Here is a 25,692-nt window from a genome sequence, read left to right on the forward strand (position 1 = left end):
GTTCTCATTGCTGCTAGTTCTCCATTATAGAACTGATTGACTTAAACATCTCTTTATTACCCCGGAGATTCTAAGCTTCTGAAAATTGGCCAAGTACTTTTTTTCCACAGACTAGACATTTTATAAGAAGTTTGGTAGAACTAATGCAAAGAATTCTAAAACTTGAGCACTCTGAAGTGAGGTTGCGGTATATTTTTAAATCAGTCTGATCCTGGGGGAGGTGGGGAGTAATGACACCTACAAAATTACAGCTGAAAAAAAAAAAGAAATCTTTCCATGGCTTGGACTAAGGAGACGCTTAAAAATGTATCCTGGAAAGTTCACAGGATGTTTTTAAGAACATAAAATAAAGCCTGTGTATATGTAAATTGACTTTGCATCTTTTGACCGTAGCTGGTTTTCTAAGGTGAAAAGTTGATTGGAGATGGGAGGAATTGGGGCAAAGAACAGGATACTAGGAAAGATTCATCTATGTATAGCAACAGATTCAGTGATCCGCAGTCACTCCTGTTGTTTAGAAGGAGGCAGAATATTCGTCATTTTCTGGGTAGACTAAAAGTCTCCAGTTTCTTCTGGTATTCCTCACGACCAGTTGCTTCCCCTAGATCTCATGGCTGTCCTGATTTACTCCAGCCTTGAATTCCAACCTTGAGCAACTTCCCCATATCCAGCTCCTGAGCCTAAATATTCTTTTAATGTTAAACAAGCCTATGTGAGCTGTTTCTTTTGTTGTCACTTGGTATAGTAAAATTGTTCCCATTTGTTTTGAAGGTGGTTTAGCATACCCTGGCTCAGTGCTTACAATTTCTTTATGACCAGCCTGATCCATTTTGCTTCATTTTCAGAATTAGATATGTTCCTTAATATTAGAGGCATCAAACTTGCTTTCCAGGGCTGTGCAGGCAATTAAAATGAGAGTTTTCAGGCCAATTATTTCTTGATATTTCTCTGCTCTGCTGAATAATAGACTCAGATGATATCACCCAGTGGTGGCATTATCACAGCACACTGCACGTTCATTTTCACTTACATATAATTATTAAATCTTAAAGTAATTTTAAAGATTAATTTCAAAACTATTGCATGCACATGCTGAAAGAATGGTTGCTTTATTATTAAAATAATATTTTTTGTAGTAGATCAAATTCAATCTTCCATAGTTTTAAAAATTTCTATTACTTTTCTAATTCTTGGAAATACAATGTTTTCCTCTTTTGCTCAAAGGAAATTACTTAATGGGAATAATGACCATGTAAGCAATTTAGTACCTCTTACAATTCATCTTGAGAATATATTTTAGTCAGTTTAAGGAAGTATTGCTATTCACCATGAAGGAGCAGAACCCGACCAGCAACGTTTTCATTTAATAGTGGAGTTACTTTTAAAACTCAGATTCAGTTTCAAAAATACTTCATCAGATTTTCAAATTTTGACAGTCTCACTAGTCACAAGGTTTCTGTAGTGGTTGCGATTCCATTCCTGTGATAGTTATTCATCTGGGAATCTGATTATTTACTTATAAGAGAGTTCAAGTCTAGTTTTATATTTGAAATTCAATAGTGATGATTACTTGTTTAGCTATATCATTATAATAAATACAGTTGGGTAATGGCTACTATCAATTACTAAGTTTTAATGTAAAATAACATCTACCTTATGTTTTCAGTGTTTTCAAGAAATTATTAAAAAGTAGTGTGTCAGGGTATGGAACTTGTGACAAGGTATTTTACCTGATTATGTGCTTAGTAACATAGGAAATTACTGATATATGGATCGATTATCATGTTTGGCATTTAAAGATGTCCTTTAAAGGCAACAGATACAGAACTTGGGATGGCAAAGGGACACAAAAGTACTTCTACTCTTAAAAAATGTTCTGATTTGCAGCTTAAAACATTTCCAGTTGTTCTAAATCTTTAGTAAGCATACATGGGCATATGTTGTAATGGGGAAAAAATATTTTATTAGTTTATAATAATCAAATCGATTTATTTGTGTTTCTTTAGTTTCAGAGGACATAAAACCATACATCCTTAGATCTGAGCAGGTTTTTCTTAGAGTGCCCCAATGTTCACTACAGATCAAAAAGTACAGTAAGCACCAGATCTCTTTTTTACCAACCCAGAACTTTCAGCGAGACTTTGGGTTCAGAAAATAGCAATTGAGCAGGAGTTGTAATTAGTACTTATTTTGAAGTAAAATAAGTATATTTACTTACTTATTTTGAAGTAAAACTAGTTTTACAGTTATAGGAAAAAACATTCTTTTAATGGATATTAGTAATTTACAGTCTGTTGTTTGTGTGTGTGGTTTTTGGTTGGTTGGTTGTAATTTTTTTCGGCTGCCACCTTTTTTTGATAGTGGATTGAAATTCTCTTGTAAATAGGCATGATTCCATTGATGTTAGTAGTAGTTCAGGCATTTATACCTAAAGAGAATTTTATCGTCTTTACTGTCAGTTTATAGCAATGTTCAGCGTATCTGGTAATGGTGTTTTCTGAACGCAGACTGAGAATTGTAATAGGAGCTGCATTATATAGCTAAATGCTTTCTGTTTCTGAATGCCTGAATGCCTCATTCAGATTATCTTTTACTCTTCATCAAAAATTAACAAATTATAATATAAACTCTCTGGACCATAAACCCCCTCTTTCCTTTGTTTGCACAGCAGCTAATGCAGAGAAGTCCTGGCTCATGGCTTTTAGGCAATATACTGTATATAAAAATAATAATACAATTAAATTCAACTTTAAAGTGAATAGATTATATGGAGGCAACATCCGTGACGAGGGGCTTTGCCTCTATTAACAGACATGTTAAGTGAAATGGTAGTTACTCTCATTTTATTAGAAGTATTGCATTTCTCTTTCTTGAAATTTGCCTTCACACATTGCTTCCCATTCTGCTACTGCTGTTGAGGCAAAGCTAATGAAAAAGAACAAATGATAATATACAGTAGTGATCAACAGAAATTTCAATCATTTGGCTTTGCCAAAATAAAAGATACTGACATATTACTGGAGTCTTAGTCTACTCCTTTTATCTGATGCCTGCCATTGTATTAGTACTCTAGCTTTTCAAAATAAGCAGGCCCAGATGCTGATTTTTATGCTAGTTTTACACATATTCACGTGGGATTTTTTTATTTACAGTCATGAGAGTGAGGAATGCCTCTATGCATTGTTATTTGTACTTTATTGGTCTGATTTCTTTAGAATTACTACATTTGACACAAATTACTCTAGGGTCTGCAAGCCTTTCCAAATAAATACTGATTGTCCCACAAAATGGATGGTACAAGGACACACCATCCATGTCACTGCCATTTAAGTTCTTTACACAACACCAGGATGTGAATGTAATTCCAGTATTTCTCCCTTCTTTTCAACTTATTCCTCCTTAACATGGGGGTCATCCACATCTTCTTCATGGCAGAGCTCATGCACATTCCCAAAGTGAAGGCAAATGCAAATATAAATCTTTTTTTCAAAGTCAGGGTTTAAACCAGTCCCCTGCTTTTGCATAACACATGCCAAAATAAGGAGACATTCAATTTGATGGCATCACTTTTCTCTAGTAATATTCCATGTAGCACAGTCCCTCGTTAAGTACACATGCACTGTGTTTAATTCTGTGGCTAAAAGCACTGGTGGAAATTAGAAGATTCTTATTTCTTGCTTGCATGTAAAACCAAAGTCATTTTTCCATCTCTGCAAGCAGTGAATTCTGACCTAACAGCCTTCATTTGTTGTGTTACTGTAGCAGTCTTGGTCTTGCTAAAAACATGTAGGATGCTGTTAGAAGGTGGGATCATCCACTGAGACCTCTCTCCTTTAAGGAATTTGCTGATGGTACGATGCAGGATGGAAAAGCTACGATTCTGAACCACTGGCTCAGAGATAATCAGCAGGTAGATCAAAAACTTGAAGAATAAATTGGAGAACAGCAGCACTATGCTGAACTATTATCAAAAGCTGCGGACCCTGAATAAATGTTTCACAGGATAATGTCAGAGGCAAGTATCGTGTCACATTTAAGAACATGTCCCAGCTGGTTTCTCTGTACCATAAGTGCTAGATTTTAAATGCTTGTAGTTTTTTAAAACATTACAGTATAAAACTCGGTGAGTAGATTTTTAGATTTTTACTCATCCCATGATATTATGTTTGCCTTTTATTGAACATGTCCAGGGAAAATAGGACTAGCTTGTCTTGCCTATTTGCATAGGAAATGTTCTGTGCTTTTGCTAGTTGTAGGCTTATATCTGTGGCAGTAAATTGATACCTGAAATCTTTTTTCTTCAGCTAAATTGCTTTTTAGCCTCTTTTTTTGGCTTCATACTTTATGTGCCACTTCAATAAGAGACATCTACCTGTACATATATTTATTGTAGTCTTAATTTATCTCAGCATTCTATTAAAATCCACATAATTTCTGCCCCACAGCTAAGAAGAAACCAGATTAAATTCTCTAAAATATTATTTTCTTTGGAGAGTTACTGCTCTGTGTGTGTATCTGTATGCATTGAGCAATATTTACTGCTGTGGTGTGTATGGCCTGTGCATGGGTCCTGGGAAAAGCTTGTCATTCCAGAAATCTTCTGTATATTTGCAGTGTATTTATTTCCTCTTTGAGCATTATCAAATGAGGAGAAAAATATTATTATGAATTTATTCTTTTTTATATTTTTTTTCTCACAATAATTGCGGGAGAAGAATGGTAAATTCTAGCTTTTCTCTTTCTGCTAGTCAAGCCATTCTTACGTTGGTGACAAAATCTCCCACTTCTTGTTTTGTTTTGTTGATTTATTTTTTTTTCTCCCCGAGTAGAGTGCCCACATGGTCCAACAGGCAGCTCCCAGGTGGGGGTCAAACAAAGGATGCTCTTCTTGTTGTCTCTGTTCCTAAATTGAGGGAGTAGTTGGTGAACCAACCCAAGTAGCGTACGTACCACCACCAGCTTGGCCTCCTTGTACCGCTGCTGCCCCCGCCTGCGTCGTGGTCGTGGGAGGCCGTCAGGGAGGAGGAGGAGGAGGTCTGAAGGAGTGCAGAAAGAGGTTCCTCGCACCCATCCTCGGCTTTCAAAACCTCAGAACAACTGCTCTCTGAGGAAGCAAGGCAAAGAAGGGCTGCCCTGGGCAGCCTCTGCTATCTCTGAAGGGAAGAGCAAAACCATCCCAAATCTGCCCTGTCTGAGGTTGAAGAGAAAGGGAAGGGGCATCGTGGCAGAAAACCGACTTACTCTATTATCTGCGGGAAAGGTAGGACAGGAGGGACGGCACGGGCTCGTGAGGGGAGAGGAGGGCTGGCTCCTGTCCCCCCGAGCTCCCCGTGGCTGCACCCAAGCGTCAGAGCAAGGGCTGCAAAGCTGGGGGCTCGCCCCAGCAGGGTGCAGACGGCTCCCTCCTAAAATCTGCCTTGTAAGGGTGATTAGCTGAAAGCCGTGTTGCTACTTATGAATTCTGTTACATACAATATTAAATGCATTTTAAAGCGGCGAAAAGAGAGCTGGGCAGCTGAGAAAGAGTCTTGTAAACATTTTCCGTTTTGGTTTTTCTTTGTTATTGCTTTTGTTTTGCACAAACATTCTTGTGGTTATAATCTCTTTCTTGGTAGCATTCCCCAGTGATCTTATTCACAGTAGTGATTGTAATAAGAAAATGGACAGTCTTGTACAGGTCAGTATGTGCTGGTTTTATTGACAATAATAATGAATGAATAATTCTTCTATTTCTCTAGCTCCCTAGATTTTAATTTTTTTTAAGTATTTTAAGTATATGTGTGTTTCCTTTGGATAGATTGTGATTATATTATTTTTTTTAATATAGCATGAAACACTTCCATAACAGATTCAGACATTTTCTAGTTTAATATTAGAATGGAAATAATAATAAGCCACACAGAACTGCACAAGAGAACTGAGTTAAATCCCCAAAGTCAGCATGATCAGAAAGAAAGGTGAAATGTCAGACCTGGTGTAACCCACTTCATTATGCCTCGTTTTCACAGCGCTCACACAACAGTGGATGATCTTAAACATCATAATTGAATAATTATAACTCAGGATGTTTTGCCTTAGGGCATAGTTTCAGCTTTTCCTGATGTGGCAAATAATGTTCCATGTCATTTTGCATTAAGAAACACAGTGGGCAAGCTCCATATTATGCACTGGTAGTTTTAGGCTAACAGCACACAATTGTCTGCAGTATCAGGTTAAAACAACCCTCCAAAACCATCTCTGTGGAAAGCAGGCAGTTATTTAAGGAGACTTTCACATATCCTAAGTCTGGCCGATGTCTGCAAACCTTTGCATCAAAGCCTTGTATATTTTTAGCAGAAACAGCGACATGCCCACAAGTAATGCCCAGTTGTTTGAGGTGTTTGCGTCAACTTGGTATGCAGGTTGGTTTGTTCATACAGCTAAGAATTGGACCTTTTATTAGAAATTGTATGAAAATGTTTTAAAAAAAAAAAAGTCTGTATTGAGCCACCTGTATATATACAGCATTATTGCTGATGGCATTTCTTTTAAACAAGTAAATTTACTTTGAGAAATGCAGCTAACACCACAGAATGCATGGCACACAGTAAGGTTTTGCATGGAGGTTTACTCTTTGAAAAGTAAATGTAATTTATGTCCAGGTAAAGTGGTGTTAGATGTCCTTTTCATATATAGTAGAGTGTAGGTCCAGCCTCTCTTTGTGCTTTATCACAAAAGTAAATGACGTGCTCAGGGAGTACTAGATCTCATCACATCTCAGCTTGATTCTTCTTCACTGCTGGTGAGTTTGCCAGTGGCAGCTGAGGTGACATTAAATGAGTTTGCTTCTGGAGAAGAAGTGCCCCAGGAGAGGAAAATATGAGAGCTGGTTTTGTACAGCTGAGTCACAGCTGCCAATCTGCAGTTTGTATGAAAAAGGGCCAAAACATTGTCTGGAAACACAAGATTAGCAAAAAAATCCCAGAGTAAATTCAGTAGACTGGGTGTCACCTCTCATCTTGGCTATGTCTTACTCCACGCAGTTCAGTTTTGTTTATTTTGTGCATAACAGTTCATGTTATTCTGTGGTGTACTTTAGGATCAGAAAGGTTTCCGAATGACTTCAAAATATGTATAGAATGGGTAAAATCTTGGAAATTACGGCAGTACTCCCGATGCTAAATGTTTCTCATTATTTGTTACTAGGGCTAAATAGCATGTTTTTCTTTTCAAAAATATTACTTTGTCTAAATGTCAGCTTTGTATAAGTAGAGAGATATTTCGGGGAAAATTTCTAATGAGTGGATGAAAAACTGAATTATTTTGTTTCGGGTCAGGTGAACATAGATCTCTGAAATGTTCAGAAGGCTGCTCTGCCTTCCAAAACCTGGAATTCTGGGTAGCATGAAGTGCTGTTCTCCATCATCTGTGTCCAGCTCCAAAGCTGGGTTACATCCAGGTACAATTTCTTCCAATGGTTCAGATGCCACAGTTCTGTACTGTGTAGAGCAAACGTGATCGATTCCCTCCACCCGAAAGAGTGCATTTCTCTCTATCAGACGCTAGCTGGCTGGAGAGCTTTGACATTACTACCTACCATCACGCACCACACGAGAACGCGTTATATGGGTTAGCTCTAGCTTTCCCCCATCTTTGCTCTCCGTTGTGTGCGGAGAATGACTTGACACTTCTTTTTGCAGAAGAGGAAACTGGTTTACAGGTATCTTGGCTTATTTAGCAGACTGTAGCCAACATGATTCTTCAGTTGACCTTCCATCTATATTACAAAGTACTGTTCACTCAGCAGTGAAAGCCTAATATGCATTGGATTTAAATAGAATACATGAAATCTGGGACATCTATGTGTATGTAAATTGTTTGCATTCATTCTGTGTAAGCCTGTGACGGGTTGACCCTGGCTGACCACCAGGTGCCCACCAAAGCCGTTCTATCACTCCCCCATCCTCAGCTGGATAGGGGAGAGAAAATATAACAAAAGGCTCGCGGGTCGAGATAAGGACAGGAGAAATCATTCACTATTACCGTCACGGGCAAAACAGACTCAGTTTGCAAAATTAACTCAATTTATTACAAATCAGCCAGAGCAAGGTAATGAGAAATAAAATGAAATCTCAGAACACCTTCCCACCACCCCTCCCTTCTTCCCGGGCACAACTACCCTCCCGGATTTCACCACCAAGCCCCCCCAGCGGCACAGGGGGACAGGGATGGGGTTTATGGTCATCACACGTTATTTTCTGCCGCTTCACCTCCTCAGGGCAAGGGCTCATCACACTCTTCCCCTGCTCCAGCGTGGGGTCCCACCCACGGGAGACAGTCCTCCACGAACTCCTCCAACGTGGGCCATTCCCACGGGCTGCAGTTCTTCACGAACTGCTCCAGCGTGGGTCCATTCCACGGTGTGCAGTCCTTCAGGAGCACACTGCTCCAGCGTGAGTCCCCCACGGGGTCACAAGTCCTGCCAGAAAACCTGCTCCGTGGGCTCCTCTCTCCACAGATCCGCAGGTCCTGCCAGGAGCCTGCTCCAGCGCGGGGTTCCCACAGGGTCACAGCCTCCTTCGGGAACCCACCTGCTCCGGCGTGGGGTCCTCCACGGGCTACAGGTGGAGATCTGCTCCACCGTGGACCTCCCTGGACTGCAGGGGGACAGCCTGCCTCACCAGGGTCTTCACCACGGGCTGCAGGGGAATCTTCGCTCCGGCGCCTGGAGCATCTCCTCCCCCTCCTTCTTCACTGACCTTGGTGTCCGCAGGCTTGTTTCTCTTACATGTTCTCACTCCTCACTCCGGCGGCAGTTTCTCCCCGTCCCAACTTTTTTTTTCCTTCTTAAAAATGTTATCACAGAGGCATTACCACTATCACTGATTGGCTCGGCCTTGGCCGGCGGCGGGTCCGTCTTAGAGCTGGCTGGCGTGGGCTCGCTCTCTCTCGAACACAGGGGAAGCTTCCAGCAACTTCTTGCAGAAGCCACCCCTGTAACCCACCCACCCCCGCTACCAAAACCTTGCCAAACAAAACCAATACAAAGCCTTACTTTGACTTACTAAAAAATGTCATGTTAAATATGTTAGACCTCCCTTAGTGTTTGAAACAACCCATTTTACACTGTGGGAAAAAAATACTGCCAATATCCTGCCATTCTTTCCTATTCGTAGTTGCAGTAAATGCTGATATAATTATTACATGTGCTGGTGTAGCCACTTACATGACTGTATATAATAGTAAGTTCCTATATATTGCAAATTTTCAATGTATGTATTACATTACAGATTAATATGAAGAATTTTTTAATTTTCAATTTATACCAAATAAAAATTATTTAGATGCGTAATATAGGTAGTGGATGGAAACGTAAAGGGAACATTTTCATTCCATGAGATTTAACTGTGTTTTATTTACTTCTAAATATTGGAGAGTGTTCCTTTATGCAAATCCCTCTAACTAGTTAAATATTTTGTTATGGTAATACTCAAGAGTAGGTGAATCAAACCGTAAAATAATATCTACAGGTCTCCATGTTGTCTATGCGTGTGCAAGAATATTTGCAGAAGCAGAACTTAAAATTTATCAGAAAAACAAATCAGAATTTATCATTAGCTAAGAACTTAAAAATTGGTATCTTTCATTGATAAGATGTGGAATGCCATCTTTTATTTTTTTTATCAAATTGGTGACAGGCAGTAAACGTCTGAGAAAAAGAAATATGACATTTTCGCAGCTTGTGCTGAGCATTTTGCCTGATTCTGCTTTTCATCATTAGCTTTATTTCTCTTGTACGTGATTCTGGTTTAGCATATCTTGGACCTTGTCAGTCTGGGTAACACCAACTCTTACTATCAGTGTAGTTCACACTGTAAGATTCACGTTTTGTTTTCTGAAAATTGGGCAGGACATGATTAGGGAAGGACCTGATCTCTGCTATGTATGTTACATGGTTAGAAAGCAGGGAGTTAAAAAAAACTATTAATTGAGATACTCAGCTGCAGTAAGCCTTGACTCATTGAATATAAATGAAGAAAAGAAGACTAAGCTGAAGTGTTTAGTGTACATGAGTCTGTGCTCCTGCACCTGTGGTTTCCAATGATTTTTTTTTTCCTCTGGTCTAACTCAGATACAGACACCATTCATTTCTGACTTGAGCACTAAATTTTACAACCTGTACTTTTGCAATCAAAGAAGCCAGAGTTTCTAAAAAAACCCCATACTTTTAAAGCCATGATGGAGCATAAACAAACTGATTGTCAGAAACATTGGGTGCTAAAGAGGTCAATGGGACCTATTTTATTTTCAGCATAGGAAGAGATACTACAGCTGAGAATACCTTTTAAGGTACATTTTTTAGAAATTTTTGCATGACGCAGAAAAAAACATGAGGACTCTGATACCAACTTTTATAATACAGAAAAACAGATACACTCTCAAATTGTTTTAATTTATATAGTCACTATGTATCTAAAATGTCAGTACAGTCAAATGGAAGATTGCATTTGTGGGATGTGACTGGTTCCACTTTCAAAGAAAATAATTTAATCTACAACAAATTTCAAATTATTTATTTTTATTGGAGAACCTTTTATTGCACTTGCATTTAAAAAAAAAACATGTTTAAAAATCCTTGACATCTTTTGCCTTTAAAGTTGCAGAGAATTAGGTCAAAATTTCCCCCTATAAAAGACTGAGAAACTCAGAAATGACTTTTGCCTGTAGGACAGGAATGGATGCACGTTAGTTTAAAGGACAGTGAAATATAACTGCAAGCAAATCTTTACTGTTGAAATCATAAGATTCATTCATCAGAATTGAAATGGAAGAGAATCAAAATGCTGATAAATTATAAAGCAAGGCAAATATTCAAATCCTTTTTCAAAACTATTCATTTTTCTTTTCCGATAAGGCTGTAGTCTTACAATCAATGGAATGTAGGTACAAGGGTATCCCTGTATGAAACTAAATTTGCTAGTGTTATGTTTGCCCCCTTTTGTGTTGGAGCATAGACAAAGCCATAAATGTTAAACAGCCATTTTGGGTAGATTTTTATATTTGATTCACGGATATTGGCAATTGTAACTTCATACTAAATACATATATTGTCAGAGAACAAAAATATTAAAACTTTTCCTACTTCATCTGAGTATTCATAAAGAAACAACCTGTGGGGACAATATAATTCTTTGCATTTTGATCCATGTATAATTTTGAAAAAATAATGTAATCAATTGCCAAATATAACCAAATTGTTTATTAGGAACTCTTTGGAGCTACTTACCCAGGTGTAAAGTAGCTCCTGCGTACTGACCCCCCAAAATGGCTATATAGGACATAAAGGACATAATATGGTGAGATTAATCTGTGGCTATGTGCATTCTTAAATTAGTAATGTTGAGCTTAATAATCTATTGAGTGTGACTGTTCGGTCTACCTTTGCCTATCATCAAGGTGTCTCTCTCTGCTGCTAGATTTTCATGTTACCTTCCCCTAATACAAAAGTTAAGGTTGCTCACAAAAAACATCACAAGAGATGCTAGTCTTTCGGACCCATATCCCAACAACGCCAAGCTGCCTGTGTTGATTTCTGGTCTCCGATTCCAAACTGGCCTTTCCAAATTAGTTAGTACTCCACATTGCAGTCCTGCAATTGGGGGCATAAGGAATAGTTGTACTTAGCAATCAAATCAAGATTTCCTAGTGGATGAGAAGCTGCCAAACCTCCCTGTATTACGTGATTCAATCTAACCAGGTGAGGAAAAGCATCTTTCTCATCTCCTGATGGCATTAGCTGAGGCCATCGGGACCTATTAGCAATATACTCAATTCCCAGTGCCAAATCTGAATAGTTTGTCTTAAGCACTGTCAAAAGCATTGAACACCGATGGAGAAAGAGTTCACCAATGCAGGGAAGCTGCAGTGGAGGCATTATCCAGAAGTTTCTCCTGTGGTGCCTTTAATGACTTCTGTACTCCACCTCTATTGATGTGTGGCAGGGAAGGATCAGAGAATCCCTTCAGGTCATCACACCCCACCACTGCTCTTGAGCTTCACCTATTTGTCATTCAGCTCACCTTTCCTGAGAGGAGTCTGGTCTTTGCTTCAAGAGAGGAGCTGCCTCCTCCACAGTGCTCTCAACTGGCATATTGCACCTGTGCTAGATCTAACGTTGAGAGTGATCCTTACCCCGATGCAAAGATAGAACATTTGTTAGTCCCCAGTTAGGTGGGAGAGAGAATGTAAATGTGTCTCTGCAGAGGTGAATATCGTCCTTAATTCATGTGTGTTTTTAAAACATATCTATTTAAATAATGATAGTTCATGTAATCAAGAAGTAACTCTAACCATGTTAATAATCAAGCAACAACCGCAGCCCCAAGTAAGAAAATAAAAACTTACATTGGAGGGTTTGAGCATTACATACTAGACTACTTCCAAATCCAAATAAGTAGGGAAAATTAATTAGCCAAATCATAGCTGTCATGCTCTTTTTAAGAAGCCCCCGAGGGCAAGTCCTTGCTTTGCATGCACTGTGATAAATAGGTCTGTTGAGGAAAATCATTGAGATGGGTGGCACCTTTGACTCATAGATCATATCTTTGTTTTCTTTTGTTTCCCAATTAAGGATGTTGTTGTTTTTTTCTTGGTAAATAAATTTCAATTAAAGAAATTCCAGCTGTCTCATACATTACGGTGGTGTAAATTTAAAAGCATTTAGCAGATGCCCATATAAAAATCCATTAACACGTAGCAGGTTCCCTGACATTTTAAACCAATATATCTCCCCCTGGAACAAATAACAGAAAACAAGTCCACATTCTTGAAAAATTTATGTCTCTTTCTAATGCAGGTACAAGGTTCCTATGCAGAAAGGGGCATATTGTGGAAGAATATAAAAATGTCTTATATTTTCAGTTTCGTAAGAGGAAAGTCATGAACACATTTTGTTGCATTCATTTGCTCTTTATACAAACTGTACAAGACTACCTATGAAAAGAAGGAGCAAAATAAGATTCCAGGTAAAAGACAATACTGTCTCTAAGTTTTTACTTAGTATTTATCACTCCTAGTACCACGTGAGGGTCTCTAAAAATTAGCAGTCAGAAATTCTGATAATTTACTTGTCTCTAATTTTAATCTGATACAATTATTAAAACAACTTTAAGACTGCTATAAAGCCTATTAGTAGTTCACTACTTAAAATCCTACCAGCAAAGCCAAGCTTGGGGAGGAAGTAAAGGAATGGGAAAGATGACCTTGACTTGCCTAAAGCTTGCAATATTTATTTTGGAAACAGGCCATATTAGACAAAAGCAGCTCAAAGAGATGCATGCAGTGCCAATATGCACAGAAACTATGATGGAAGTATGGAAACATACTTTTGGAAGCATGCTCAGTCTGGTGAAGTAATCATTGCAATATGTGCATTTTTAAATGCCTACGTTCATTTGCCTGTATTTAAAAAAGTGTTCTTTAGGAGATGAGGGAAACTGGATGCTGTGTGGAAAACAGTCTTTTTGTTCTTTTGGTTTCTTTCTTACTATTTATTGTGGTAGAAACTCTAAAGCTGGCTTTTCATCCCTGTTGTGCAAATTCACCACTATGCAGCGGGCTAACACAAGGCCCGTTTTCCATTTGAATCCATCTAAGCCTCTAAACTGCAATTTAAATGATGCACAGTGCTCCGGATCACATCCATAGCAAAGGGAAGAATTCTTAATATAAAATATTTTGTAAAGTGTAAGGTTCTTCAATACTTTTCTGTGTTTCTCTGTGATTTAAGTTATTGCACTGTCAGTGTCTTCAAATAACCATGGCAAATTCAAATTTAAAGTCTGTCAGTTGGAAGGCAAATTCTAACAATTTACTGATGGTGATTTTCCTTTAAAATAGCTAACCTATGTCCTAACCATATACAGTTACAATAGCATTCCAGTAGTGTACTCATCTATTTTAAGGATTTAACCGGAAAGGTAAATCACTGTATAAGGTAGATTTATACAGAACAGTGTCTGTAGAAAGGCAGTGACTTGCAGGAATGACTGCTAAAAAGATGTTTAGCACATTGCTATCTTAAATGAGGATAAGGGTTGTCAGATCAAAGCAAATGAAAGAAACTAAACGTGGCTGGAGCTTTTGACCCAGCTGAAGCAGCTGTCCAGAAAAGCCTACCGTTCTTGCGAAGCAAAAGTGCTGTGCTTCCCTTTGACTGTGTCATTGCCACAATCCTGTACTTGGCTGTCCTCTCTGTTGTAAATTAGAATAGATGAAAGCTGTCGAGCCAAGCCAGTGATAGAGGCTAATTTGATGTGATATAATTGATGAACTCTAAATCGTCCCACTTCTCTCTCTTGAAACAGTCTGACTGGAGCTCAAAATGCCAGAGTACTTTGATTTACACTCTCTGTCACTTTTATATTGAAAGTCTCATTGTTGCAGCAGTGAGGGATTAACTTCTTCACAGTATTTTTTTCTAATCTGTAGAGTATGTACACACACAGACTGGTGCAACCCCTTGTAGGAACACTAGTGGGAAAGTTGGATTTCCTTGTTTGCAGTTGGATTGTGCACAAAATTATTATCAAGATAAAGAGAATAACAACCTGATTTCTGCTGCTACAGATATTGCCAAGATTGTTGGAATTAGTGATGTGCTTATTTCAGAACTGAATTTTAGACTGTAGGATTAGGGTATTTAATGCTTGAAAGCCCTCTATTTCTGAAATTCTGATGTAGCTTAAATATTCTAGGAGATTAGATGGCTTCTATTCCCTTCAGTAGCTGTTGCTTACTAAGTAGCAGTTCAACTCTTAAAATAATTCTCCATTAAATTATTACTAGTTTCAGACTTCCTTATCTCAGCAGTTTCTTGTTATTCATACTTCCCTGTTCAAGATACTTGAGCTCAGAGCAAACTGCCTTGGTTTCTTGGTTTCTTTCAAAGGTAAGGGATGGTCACTGGCCTTGCTTTCTTAGTTCTGTAGCAGGAGTGGAAAGCTTTGTGATCAACTTATTGAGCAACCACCATTAAAAGTTCTAACATCTCACATCTGCTAAATCAGTTGTTTCAAACTTAAAACCAACATGAACAAAGGTGAGCTCTTTAATTCACGTTATTACGCTGATCAGATAGCAGAACTGCATCTGTTTGAAAGCTGTTCCCTCCCCTGCACAAAACGAGTTGGCTGTGGCCACATGCCGTTCCGACTAGCAGTGTGTGCAAAATTCTTGCTGCCTTGAATGTACTAGGTATGGTGAGCAAATTTGTGAAGTTTGGAATATTTCTTTGGACAAGCACCCAGATTTCAGATTGGTATCCTAGCTTTATGTTGATTAGCTAAATCCCTTCTCGCTGAAAATGCCAGGCGGACAGGATTTGTTATAAGGATTTTCTGTACATTCTGAGTGACAGACTTTTTTTTCACACTTCCTGATCCTGGGTATAACTTAAAAGTATGGCTTTAGTAATATTCGCAATTGGCTTGTTGATGTGAAAAATATTGGGGTTTAGAGCTTCTCCTGGATGGGGCAATTGAACTAAAAAGGCTATCAGTGGCAGGATGATCCCCGTTTTTTAATGAAAAAGGAGGTAGGTAACCAAGTAACATGGGCTCAAATTTTGTAAAGATTGTCTGGAAGAGCTTTACTCACCCAACACAGTAGCACAAGGTACTGCGGCATGTCCGTCCGGCTTGTAATAGCAAGGCTATTCAGCTCCTTGCACAGGATTCGTGTAGATCGGGGTATTTCCATCCTGAGACAGGCAGGACTACTGGTAAGTGTACCTCTTTTTGGTCCCCTTTGCAAGGCGGTGAAAATGGTGGTTATTTTACTTAATATTTTAAGAATTAAAGCTTGAAAGCATTTAAAGGCATCAGTCATGGTACATGACCAGTTTACCTTCCTTAATGGTATTGTCATTTGTGCTTTAAGTAGCTTCTGAAGTACCGCTTTAGAATAGTTGTATAATTGGCAATGATGCTGCACTTAAAATGTTTCATTTACATTGTCACTTTATCAGTGTACCAGTAATCTCAAATAATAGTTGGCTTTAAATAATTGGAGGTAATAATAAAGGCAAACTTCACCTTCGTTGGAGTACAGCCCAGTTTTCCTGCTCAGCATTTTTTATTTCTTTTCTTTCATCATTTTTTACTTTATATGTTACAATTTAATTAAAAAAAAAAAGTAGAAAGAGAATAGTGAAGAAAAATTAATATAAACCTTGGATTCAATGTAATTTGAAAAAAATTCTTAAGATTTTTATCATCTGAAGTCACTGTGTGGTCCAGGGTCCAGGTATGTTTCAGAAACTTCAGCTTTTTCTAAATTGGCATAGCTTCAATTCAGTCATTCTAATCTGGGCCATATGTTTTAATATCAGTTCACATAGGAAACAAATCCAGTGCCTACCCTTTTTGTTGACTTGCAGGTTAAAAAATGCATTGAAATTATTTGCAAATTAAAATATACGTCCTCCACTGGAACCTCTCTTTAAAGTAATAGTATGTACACCCCATCTTTCTGAATTTGTCTGCGCTAAGAAAAGAGTCTGTTTTAAAAAGCACTTTAAGACCTCTGTAAAAGTCTGTTAGTACCTAGAGTGAAAAAGGGATACAATATCAAGCAGTAATGTAGAAAGTTGAGTTAGAGAATGCTTCCTAAATATTTTCAGATTAGATAACCTGAAAAAATTTATTCTAGACTATTTAGAGAACTGGTCATATGTGATCCTGAAGCCTGTAAGGGTTCTGAGACTTCAGCTAGGACAAGTGAGATTCAAGAAAGGGACGGCAGTATTTCCTATTTTAGAAAAGAAGGGGAAAAACGAAGGGCTGGGCAATTAGACATCAGCCAATTTATTATTAATCCTTAGGAAAGTACTAGAATAAACAATTTTTTTTGGATAATCTATAAGAATTTAGAAAAAAAGCAAAGAAGTGAGTGGCATTCAATGTTGTTTTTCCAAGTACAAATCATGTCAAGCCAAACTCATTTCTTGATACAACAGACTAACAAACCTTTTAGATAAAAAGGAAGTGACTGTAAAACTATTCTTGGAGCAGATAGTTATAAGTCATTCATTATGAAAAGGGAAAGGTATATCAAGTGGGCTTCTGCTGGGATCTGATTCTGGTGTTGGTTTAAGAGATAGACCATGGTTATTGCATGTGTAACTGTCATTGAAGTAAGAGAGACTGCAAACATACTATAGGACAGAATTATAATCTGTACAAAAGAAGATGGCAAAGTCTGAAATAATTGATTGAAAAGCTGCAATTCTACAATTCTGTAATTGGCAAATACACAATTCTGCACTGAGAAAGAACTAACCATGTGCAAAAAAAAAAAAAAACAAAAAAAACCAACCCAAAAAAGGAGGGGGAAATGGACAATGAGCTTGGTAAGAATATTCAAAAAATGAGGTGGAATAATCATGAATGAGAAGTGAATATATGTCACCATACTTTCATTGTAGCAAAGATGCTGGCATAATATTATCAACAAAAAGATCTGTAAGGCCTGCAAAGTGACCCTTCTGTTCTCCTGTGTAAGGTTTGGGGCCCCACTTTTTGACAAGCGGCCTGCACTTGGAGAGTCCAGAAGGGAGCACTGAAAATGGGAGCAGGGCTGGTGAGATAGTACTTACATACCCATCTTTGTTTACAGTTCAGAAGGTTGAAGGGAAACTTCAAATTTATAAAGAACTCCTGTAAAGGAGGAGAGAGTTTTAGTGTTTGGGTTTTTTTTTCCTCACTTGTAGACAGGGAATGCTCTCCACAGTAGACAGGCCAAGAAGCAATTGGCTTAAATGTCAGCATGGAGATTTAATTTAGATTTTAGAAAAGACCTTTCTAGCATGGGGATCATCAGACACTCTGGACTTCTGGAGTGACTGTGGAACCTCCATCATGGGGGCCTTTTTAAGAAATTTATACATCTGCTAGAAGGATCATAATCGCACTGTAACCTGCCTTTGTGTAGGGCCAAGGCACAGAGGTGGACAAAGTGATCTCATGAGGTACCACTTATACTCAGTTTCTTTTATTAGACCATATTTACTATCTTTAAAGCAATCTGAATTGATATAGGAACAGCCTAAAACTTTATTTCAGAGCTGGGAATTATTAGCTTGACATCTGTTGTCTAAGGTAAGTAAGTAAAGCTGGTTTTAACAGTCATGATAATAATGAATAATATTCATGATGCCTCATTTCAAAGCAGTAGCTTAATAATGTTGATAGGATGCACTGAGATTTTGTTAATGTAAGGTAGTTTCATACTGTGTCTATTCCACTTATAAAGATGGCACTTATGTTTAAAGTACTACACTATCAGTGTTAGTAATTCTTTAGAAGACATTTTGAAAAGCATTATTTATGTGACACCATTGTAAATGAAAGAGTCCCAAGGAGTAGTTTGCATAATATGAGACTTGAATCTCTCTTTCATATTCTGAAATAATTAATTTTAACACATATTTTAATATATTCATTTATAAATAACTGTCCTTGGGCAAATACAGTAGAATGTCTAATGTGAAAACATTTTAACATATATAACTAGTGGGTCTGGCTCTCTTTTTCTCTGTACACAGAATTAGTTTGCAGAATAAACAGTTTTAGACATTTTCTGTGAATTGAAAATAGCTCTGCTAGCTAACAGCAAAAGCATCAAGAGTTTGCTGAAAGGTTTTTTAAACCCACTTGATTAGGAAGGAGAGTGCAATTCTGGGGTTAACAAGGCCTACAGAAAGACTTAAGTACCTCTAGAGGAACCTCTAAAATGTTTATGGTTACAGACCTGTGTAAATATGCAACATGGATTCCTAGTGACCTAAGTGAAAGAGATAACAGGATTAGGTCTTGTTTACCACTTCTTAAATTTGAAAGCAGTGAATTGAATTTTGAGCTTGTTATTGATTCTTAGCATCCAAACTATCTTCCTATGCTAAACTAATCTCTAGAGAAAAATTCTGAAGGATTGATCACAACTTTATTGTAACATGAGGCTCCATAAATTACTGGCAAATAAGCATAAACCAGGGTGCCATTTCCGTTGTAATAAGCAGCTTTTCATACTCTGAGTATTTTAGAGATGGGGATTCCATTCCAGAATCAAAAAGGTCCAAAACCTGAAGTCACAGTAGATTCACATTTTGCTCTTTGCTTGCTAATGTGCAATACATTAAATGTCTGTTCCTTGGATCTAGCAACAAAATGACCTTTTCAGGGCTCATCTTTTTTTCTCATTTTTGATTTGTTCAAGGGAAATTACAGACGACTGGTATTTGGTTTCCAAAAGGGATACATAAAAACTTGACCTTTTGGAACTGTTATTTTTTGGGATGTGTACACTGTATTTTAAGTATGTCTTAGCTGTTGTTTGCTGGACTATGTCTAGTTTAAATAACCCTTCATTTTATTCAGTATAAAGCTAGGACAAGAAGTATAACTCCTCTCATTTTTTTTTCCCATGGCAGACCTTTGAACACACCTGAGAGCACTTTTTCTTTAGGCAATTTAAAAAGAAAGTGGCATGGAATAGGCCCTGATATCTTAGGAAGTTTCCGTAGAGTCTGTTTTGCACTGCAAATAGCATGTTATACTATGTCCATCATTGTAATATCTCATTGCCTGCCTGGATGCAGTCTTGTGTCAGGGCACTTTCCACTTAACAGCATGGGAAATGAGGCACAAGGAAAGCAAGTGACCAGGATTATTTAGGAAGTTCATGACGGAGAGGATGAATGAAGCCAGATTGTCAAACTACTGGCATAAGTATGATTATTCCTCCTGCTTGGTTTCCTAAGGCGGCTTTTGTCCATCTCTTAAAATCACTGTATCTCCTGCAGTCATGGAGTGGTGAGCTTATTTCACCTAAAAAAATATGTTAATGACTATGATATACCTTTCCAGTGAAATCAGCTGACCTGGAAATTAACCAAGTCAAATAGGTTATTCAACATGTAAGTGAGAAATTTCTCTCCTTTCCAGCTATGTAACTAGCTAATTTAATTTGAACAGATTTGCAACGCCAAGAGTTACAATAAGAAAAGTTAAAGAAGGCAATCTTTGTTTTGTGCAAATTATTAAATTAAATAATCAGAGCTTCACTGAAATACCACTAGGTATGATTCAGTTTGAGGATGAAAATTTAAGACTTTTGAAAAGAATTAAATTGTGTTTCTAACTAAAATGCCTGTGGTCCACTCAGATCCGTGTAGTCATTTAAACCTATTTAAGTTACTTCTGTTGATTAGATAAAGCAATAAGAAACCTCAGGAATATGTGATCAATGACTGAATTGCACTGCTTATAGAGACTGTTTTTGCAGGGCTGTCCATTTACATATATTTTTAATTTTTTTTAATCCTTGGAGTCTGTCAAATGCAATGTGATCAGAAATTAGTCAATGCAACTCTCCATGAGGTTTTGACATTTTTCCTCATTGCAAACACTTTTCCTATAAAACTCAGATTTAATGCCTGGTGTGGTTAACACTTTTTTTGTAGCCTTTGGTGTTATTCACATTAGCAGTTGACAGCACAGAAACAGGAGAGGAGGAGACCAAGTTGTAACTACAGACAGGTAAAAGCTGGATGATGAATAAGCAGAATAGGAATTTCAGATTAGACATTTGGAAAAATTTTTGTCACTAGGAGGGTAGTGCAGCACTGGACTGGGCAGCAGTTGCCAGAGAGATTGTAGAATTACCATTCTTGGTGGTTTTGAATACTCACCTTGACTAAGTCATAGATGTCCTGGTACAATGTTGGTAGTGACCTGATCTAGGAAAAAACCAACCAAACAAAAGAAAATCTAAGATGTGAAGGAAGAAAACCTAGAAAACCTAGGCAGTTGTTGCTGTTGTTAAAATAAGAGGCACCCTTTCAACTGCCATATCCTTCCTTATTTCTGAAATAGTGTACTGAGACTGCCTGGCTCTAAGCAGCCAAAAGGAAAACTTTTTTGGTCTGGCAGTCAGAAGTCTTGCTAATATTTTTACAAGTGTTTGCCACCTCTTATACCTGCCCTAACTGTCAAGCTGCTCCATGAACTTGGGCATGCACACTTGTCTGTGCATATTTTATGGCACACTGACGTGTCCCTTGCTTGCCAAGGGCTAAACTAGCCCATAAAGGTGCCAAACAGCAACAGAAAGACCTTTGAAAGGATTTTTTCTGTTCATCCTATTATGGCACTAAACTGGTCTCATCCTTTTCAACCATCCTAACCTATCAGTCCCTCAAGAATGTCTTGTTAACTGTATAACAAAGAGAAAGTACACCTGTCCTAGTTCCTAACATCTCATATACTTTATTAGGTTTTTTTCAGTTAGGGCTTTTCTAGGACAGTTATGCTGGAAGGTGAAGAGAAGAGCATAGAAAAAGCAGTGCTAGTCAGAAGAATAGTATCCCATTCCACATAACAGACCAAGTCTGAAAAATTGGGGTGGGGGGGGTGGGGGGTGGAAAGAAGAAAAGAAAAAAAAGTCTTTTAAGTAGGAAAAAGAAGCAAAATGGTAACACTTCCTAAAATACAAAAAATTCAAAAACATGTCAGCCTGGGATTGCTGAAATGTTTTATTCTGTTAATGTTAAATCATTGTAATATGGTAATATATATTTTGCACTGAGTGTTTTATTGTACATGAATACAATAGGGGCGTTAAAATATTTTGAAAGTAAGTCTAAATGTTATCAACCAAAAGAAAAAAAATTAAAGACATTTCTACTTAAATAAGAACTTTACAACAAATAAATTTTCTTATAGAAGATTATACAAGATGCTGTGGAACATTTTAATTCACTCCAAACTGCATTGATCAGAGGAGAAGTATCCCCCATGAGAACTTTTTTGATCAATGGTAAAATTGAATTGTATACCCAGGCAAATACTTTCCTGTGATTTACTTCTAGATGGGGAAGCAGGTCCTATTTCAAAGGTACTTATTCGACTAGCACACCAAAACTCACAATTAACATAATCTATGGGCAAAGATGTCTACGTGTCCATGGAGAATCAGGTGAAATGTATATTTCCATGACAAAGGACTAATTATGCCAAAATGGTTGGTTTTTTAAGAAATGTTCTCAAATTATATGGGTTTTGAGTGAGGAATTGAACTAATTTATAGTATCCTAACATCCTACTGTTCTTCACTGATGCCAAATAGAATTTTATATTTTACAAGAAAAACTCTTTCACAGGATATAAATTAATACTTTGAAATTGCTGCAAAATAATAGAGATGCTTAAAACATTAATCTTGTCAATATTCTTGTACTTAATGAGATTTAAAATTACGGTAGACCTTGAAATCGGTTGTCTGCTCAGTCAGATAAATGCTCATTGAATTTCTTAGTCCTATTCTGAGAAAGTAATGTTTTGAATTTCCCATAGTTTTAAGTGAATAATTAGGCATGTGCTTAATTCTGAATATTATAAATTAAATGTGTGATAAAATATTCAAATATTACATGTTAATAGTGTCCATCTATTCTTTGTCTCCAAGTAAATATCCCTAATTATGGAAGAAATATGCATTTACTTTTTGTTTGTCTGATTTTTAAATGCAATAATTTTTTTTGGGATATGAGTATGTAAGTAACACCAGCATAGTTCCACTTTCCACTATCCCATGTTTTTTCTACCTCAGCTATGATGAAATCTGTGTGTGTTTTATTATTATTATTATTATTTCTTTGGCTTCTGAGAAAAAGGAAAAGAAGATTTTTTTCACTCTTCCGGTAATACTCATATTCAGAGAGTTTCCCCGTTTCTTGGCCCATGGCTGAATTACAGGAATTTCCCCATCTCTGTATGGGCCACGTGAAAAGAGCGTGTGACTGGAGCACAGTGTCACACCTGAATGCCACCTGCCATGCAATAACCCAACTCAAGTTTTTCTATTACTGGAACTTTGCCTTTGTCCCAGTCTTGGTACCCAGGCAGTGTCAGATGGTGGGAGTTGGAGACCTTTTCCAGTCACAAAACTGATTTTCAACATCATAATATCTTCTTGTATTTCTCGTCATTGCTACTTATTTTTCCTGTTCTGCACCCTACAGGGAGCTTTAAAATGCTGAACAGAAAGAAGCAGTATTTTGAATAGAGCACTTTTCTTTGATGTGCAAGTGCTCAGCTGCTAAACCTAGTAGTGCTTCATGGGCAGCTGAACATTTTCAAGTTTTCGTTCTTGTTTACAGAGCTAATTAAGTCTCTTCACAGTACTCTTCTCGAATGACAGAGTATCAAAATTACAGTGACTACCTTGTGAATAAAAAGGTTTTACTGAACACATGACCAGAAGCAGAGGTGAAGAAAACTGCTAGCCTTAAAACACAGAGAGCATACCAAAGATACATTCCTTTATAGTCTGTATTAAGTAAACCTTTTAAATAATTGTTTGTGCATTTGGAGCGTGGGTTATTCTGCTCATTTAAGTACTTTCCCCAAGCAATTCTATTTGTTTGAAACAATGTTTGGTTTCCCATTAAAAAGTAAGCATTTGCCAATAGCTCTGTAGACTTACAATACTGTAATGAGTTCCATATGGCAGGACTGCTCTAATAACATTGTTTTCTTTAATTTTTGTTATTTTAGGAAGAGAATGAGCTACATATAGTCATTTTAGCATGTAGTGACTCAGTATTTTATGGCTTACATTTTTGTGGTCTTTGTCAAGTTGTTGGTAAGACTGGAGGGTCATAGTAGTTCTTTCTGGTTGTAAAATCTATTAATATATTGTATTGATGCCAAATCAGTGCTGATGTAAATCAATATACAGAGACTACCAGTTTCATTTCTGAAGGAAGGGTTAAAAATGTAGTTTTTAACCATCTAGATACTTACACTAGTCTTTTATTTAATCTGAATATAAAATATGCAGTTTCACCCACAGACATATCAATTGTCCTCTTTGTATGATATACTGAGAGCCCATTTGCACAGGTGCTCACTGACAAGTACACTGCATGTTTATAAAAACAAGGACTTAGGAATGTACAGGGTATGCATTAGGAGACTACTAAACTGTTTTGATTTTAATGCTACAAGTGCTTCTTTGGATTTCTATAGACAATCTTAAAATGCAAGTCAAGAAAAAATGCATGAGAAGTATTACAAAATGAGCTTGTTTCTTTGTAACAGACCTTAAATCAAGAGTGTTTATTAGTAAGCTGACAGCAAATATTTGTTTGCATACCTTTTATTATTTCAAAGGCTTTTATGAACAGTACGTCACAGTGCTAGTGTCATTTACATTCAAATACGTGTTTCTAATGTTTTAAGATTTCCAGAGATATAACAGGGAGAAAAACACTTAGAAAATGAAACTTAGCTCTTTTCCAATAAAACATTTTTGCAAGCATTTTGTCTCTTCAAGATGCTGTGACGTCCTGTTCAGTTGAAGGAGCACACGACTTTAATTGCACGACTCATTCACTTTAAATATTTAATAATGCTTTTATTAGTTGCACTGAACCAGTAAAGTAAGATCTGTAATATCTAGTGCTGGTCATCATTTTTATTCATTGTGGTTTAATAAGCATTATAATTACAGATTGAGGAAGAAATATGAGTTAGCTTTGTGGTTTTGTTTGGGACTTCTGTGCATAGTGGTATGATTGGAAGGGATTCTACAAGCCTTGTGAGCACAACTGATTGTATTCAAATACACTGATGCAGGCTTCCCAATCCTGACACGTTATTCTTCATATATAAGTAACTGCAGGAAAGATACTGCATAAAATTATGAGCCCTGACAGTATGAACTCCGTCTGGCTTCGTAGTGAAATATGAAAATTCGAAGGCCAAGTGGACTTGTTCTTGGCAGGTGTTCTAAAGCATGCATTATCGGTGGAATTAGACTTCAACTATTTTTACCAACCATTTCCCATATTTGCTTGCAACTTGCACAAATAGCAAAGTTATTTAGAGCGAACAGTCAGTTAGGGAAGCTTTCATTTGGAGATTTCATTAGAGTTCAAGCTGAAAGACCATTTGTAGACAACATAAGCCCTCTGGGCTCAGTTCTTGAGTAAATATAGATGATCATAATTTGGTATAACTTTCTCCCTTTAATATTACAAATATAACTATTTGCATGCTATTTGCATTCTTATGTTTTAATGGGAGGTATAGTAGGGCAGACTAATATCTGGTGCCTTTTTTAATGTTTTGTTAAAACATCATTTTTTCCTCATCAGCAACTTATGCGGGAGCGACAGCAGATGGCCAGCCGCCCCTTTGCTTCTGTCGATGTAGCACTGGAAGTAGGAGCTGAGCAAACAGACTTTCTACGAGGGCCATTAGAGGTAGGAACAGTGGTGCTGACAAGGGACCATTGTGATTTGCATATTTATATTGCTAGTCTCATCTGCATCTGCTTCTGAAACCAAGCAGCGTCTGATTACCTGGAGCTGACAAGTCTCAGCTATGTATGTTATGCCATTTTCAAGGCGCAGAGTTTTAATAGCTTGACATGAGCTGTAACAAAAGCCACTGGAGAATCTATTAGCCTGGGCTGGAGTGACAGCCAGCTCACCTGGCAGTCCTGTCGTGATGGATGTGTGCTGAAGGAATGCAAGACCCAGGCATTAAGGAGGGAGCAAACCTCATGCTCAGTCCTTAGGGTATACAGTGCCCCCTAGTTAACATCTATCTTAATTAACAGAGATTACAGCAAACAAACAAACAAATA

At 37.5% G+C, this 25,692-nt stretch overlaps 1 protein-coding gene across 4 annotated transcripts in view; it reads left to right on the forward strand.

Annotated features, from left to right (window-relative positions):
- The window catches only part of ATRNL1 (attractin like 1), a 544,479-nt gene that overhangs the window by 380,674 nt on the left and 138,113 nt on the right, over positions 1–25,692 (forward strand). For 2 of the 4 annotated variants that reach the window (XM_049809569.1, XM_049809571.1), the window contains exon 27: positions 25,199–25,306. The exons of the other annotated variants lie outside the window; for them this stretch is intronic. In XM_049809569.1, coding sequence (XP_049665526.1) covers positions 25,199–25,306 — 108 coding nt within the window. The remainder of the gene's footprint in view (positions 1–25,198; positions 25,307–25,692) is intronic. 4 annotated transcript variants of the gene reach the window in all.

The sequence above is a fragment of the Accipiter gentilis genome, chromosome 9 (genome assembly GCF_929443795.1).
Source record: "Accipiter gentilis chromosome 9, bAccGen1.1, whole genome shotgun sequence".
In the NCBI taxonomy this organism is placed as follows: Eukaryota; Metazoa; Chordata; class Aves; order Accipitriformes; family Accipitridae; genus Astur; species Astur gentilis.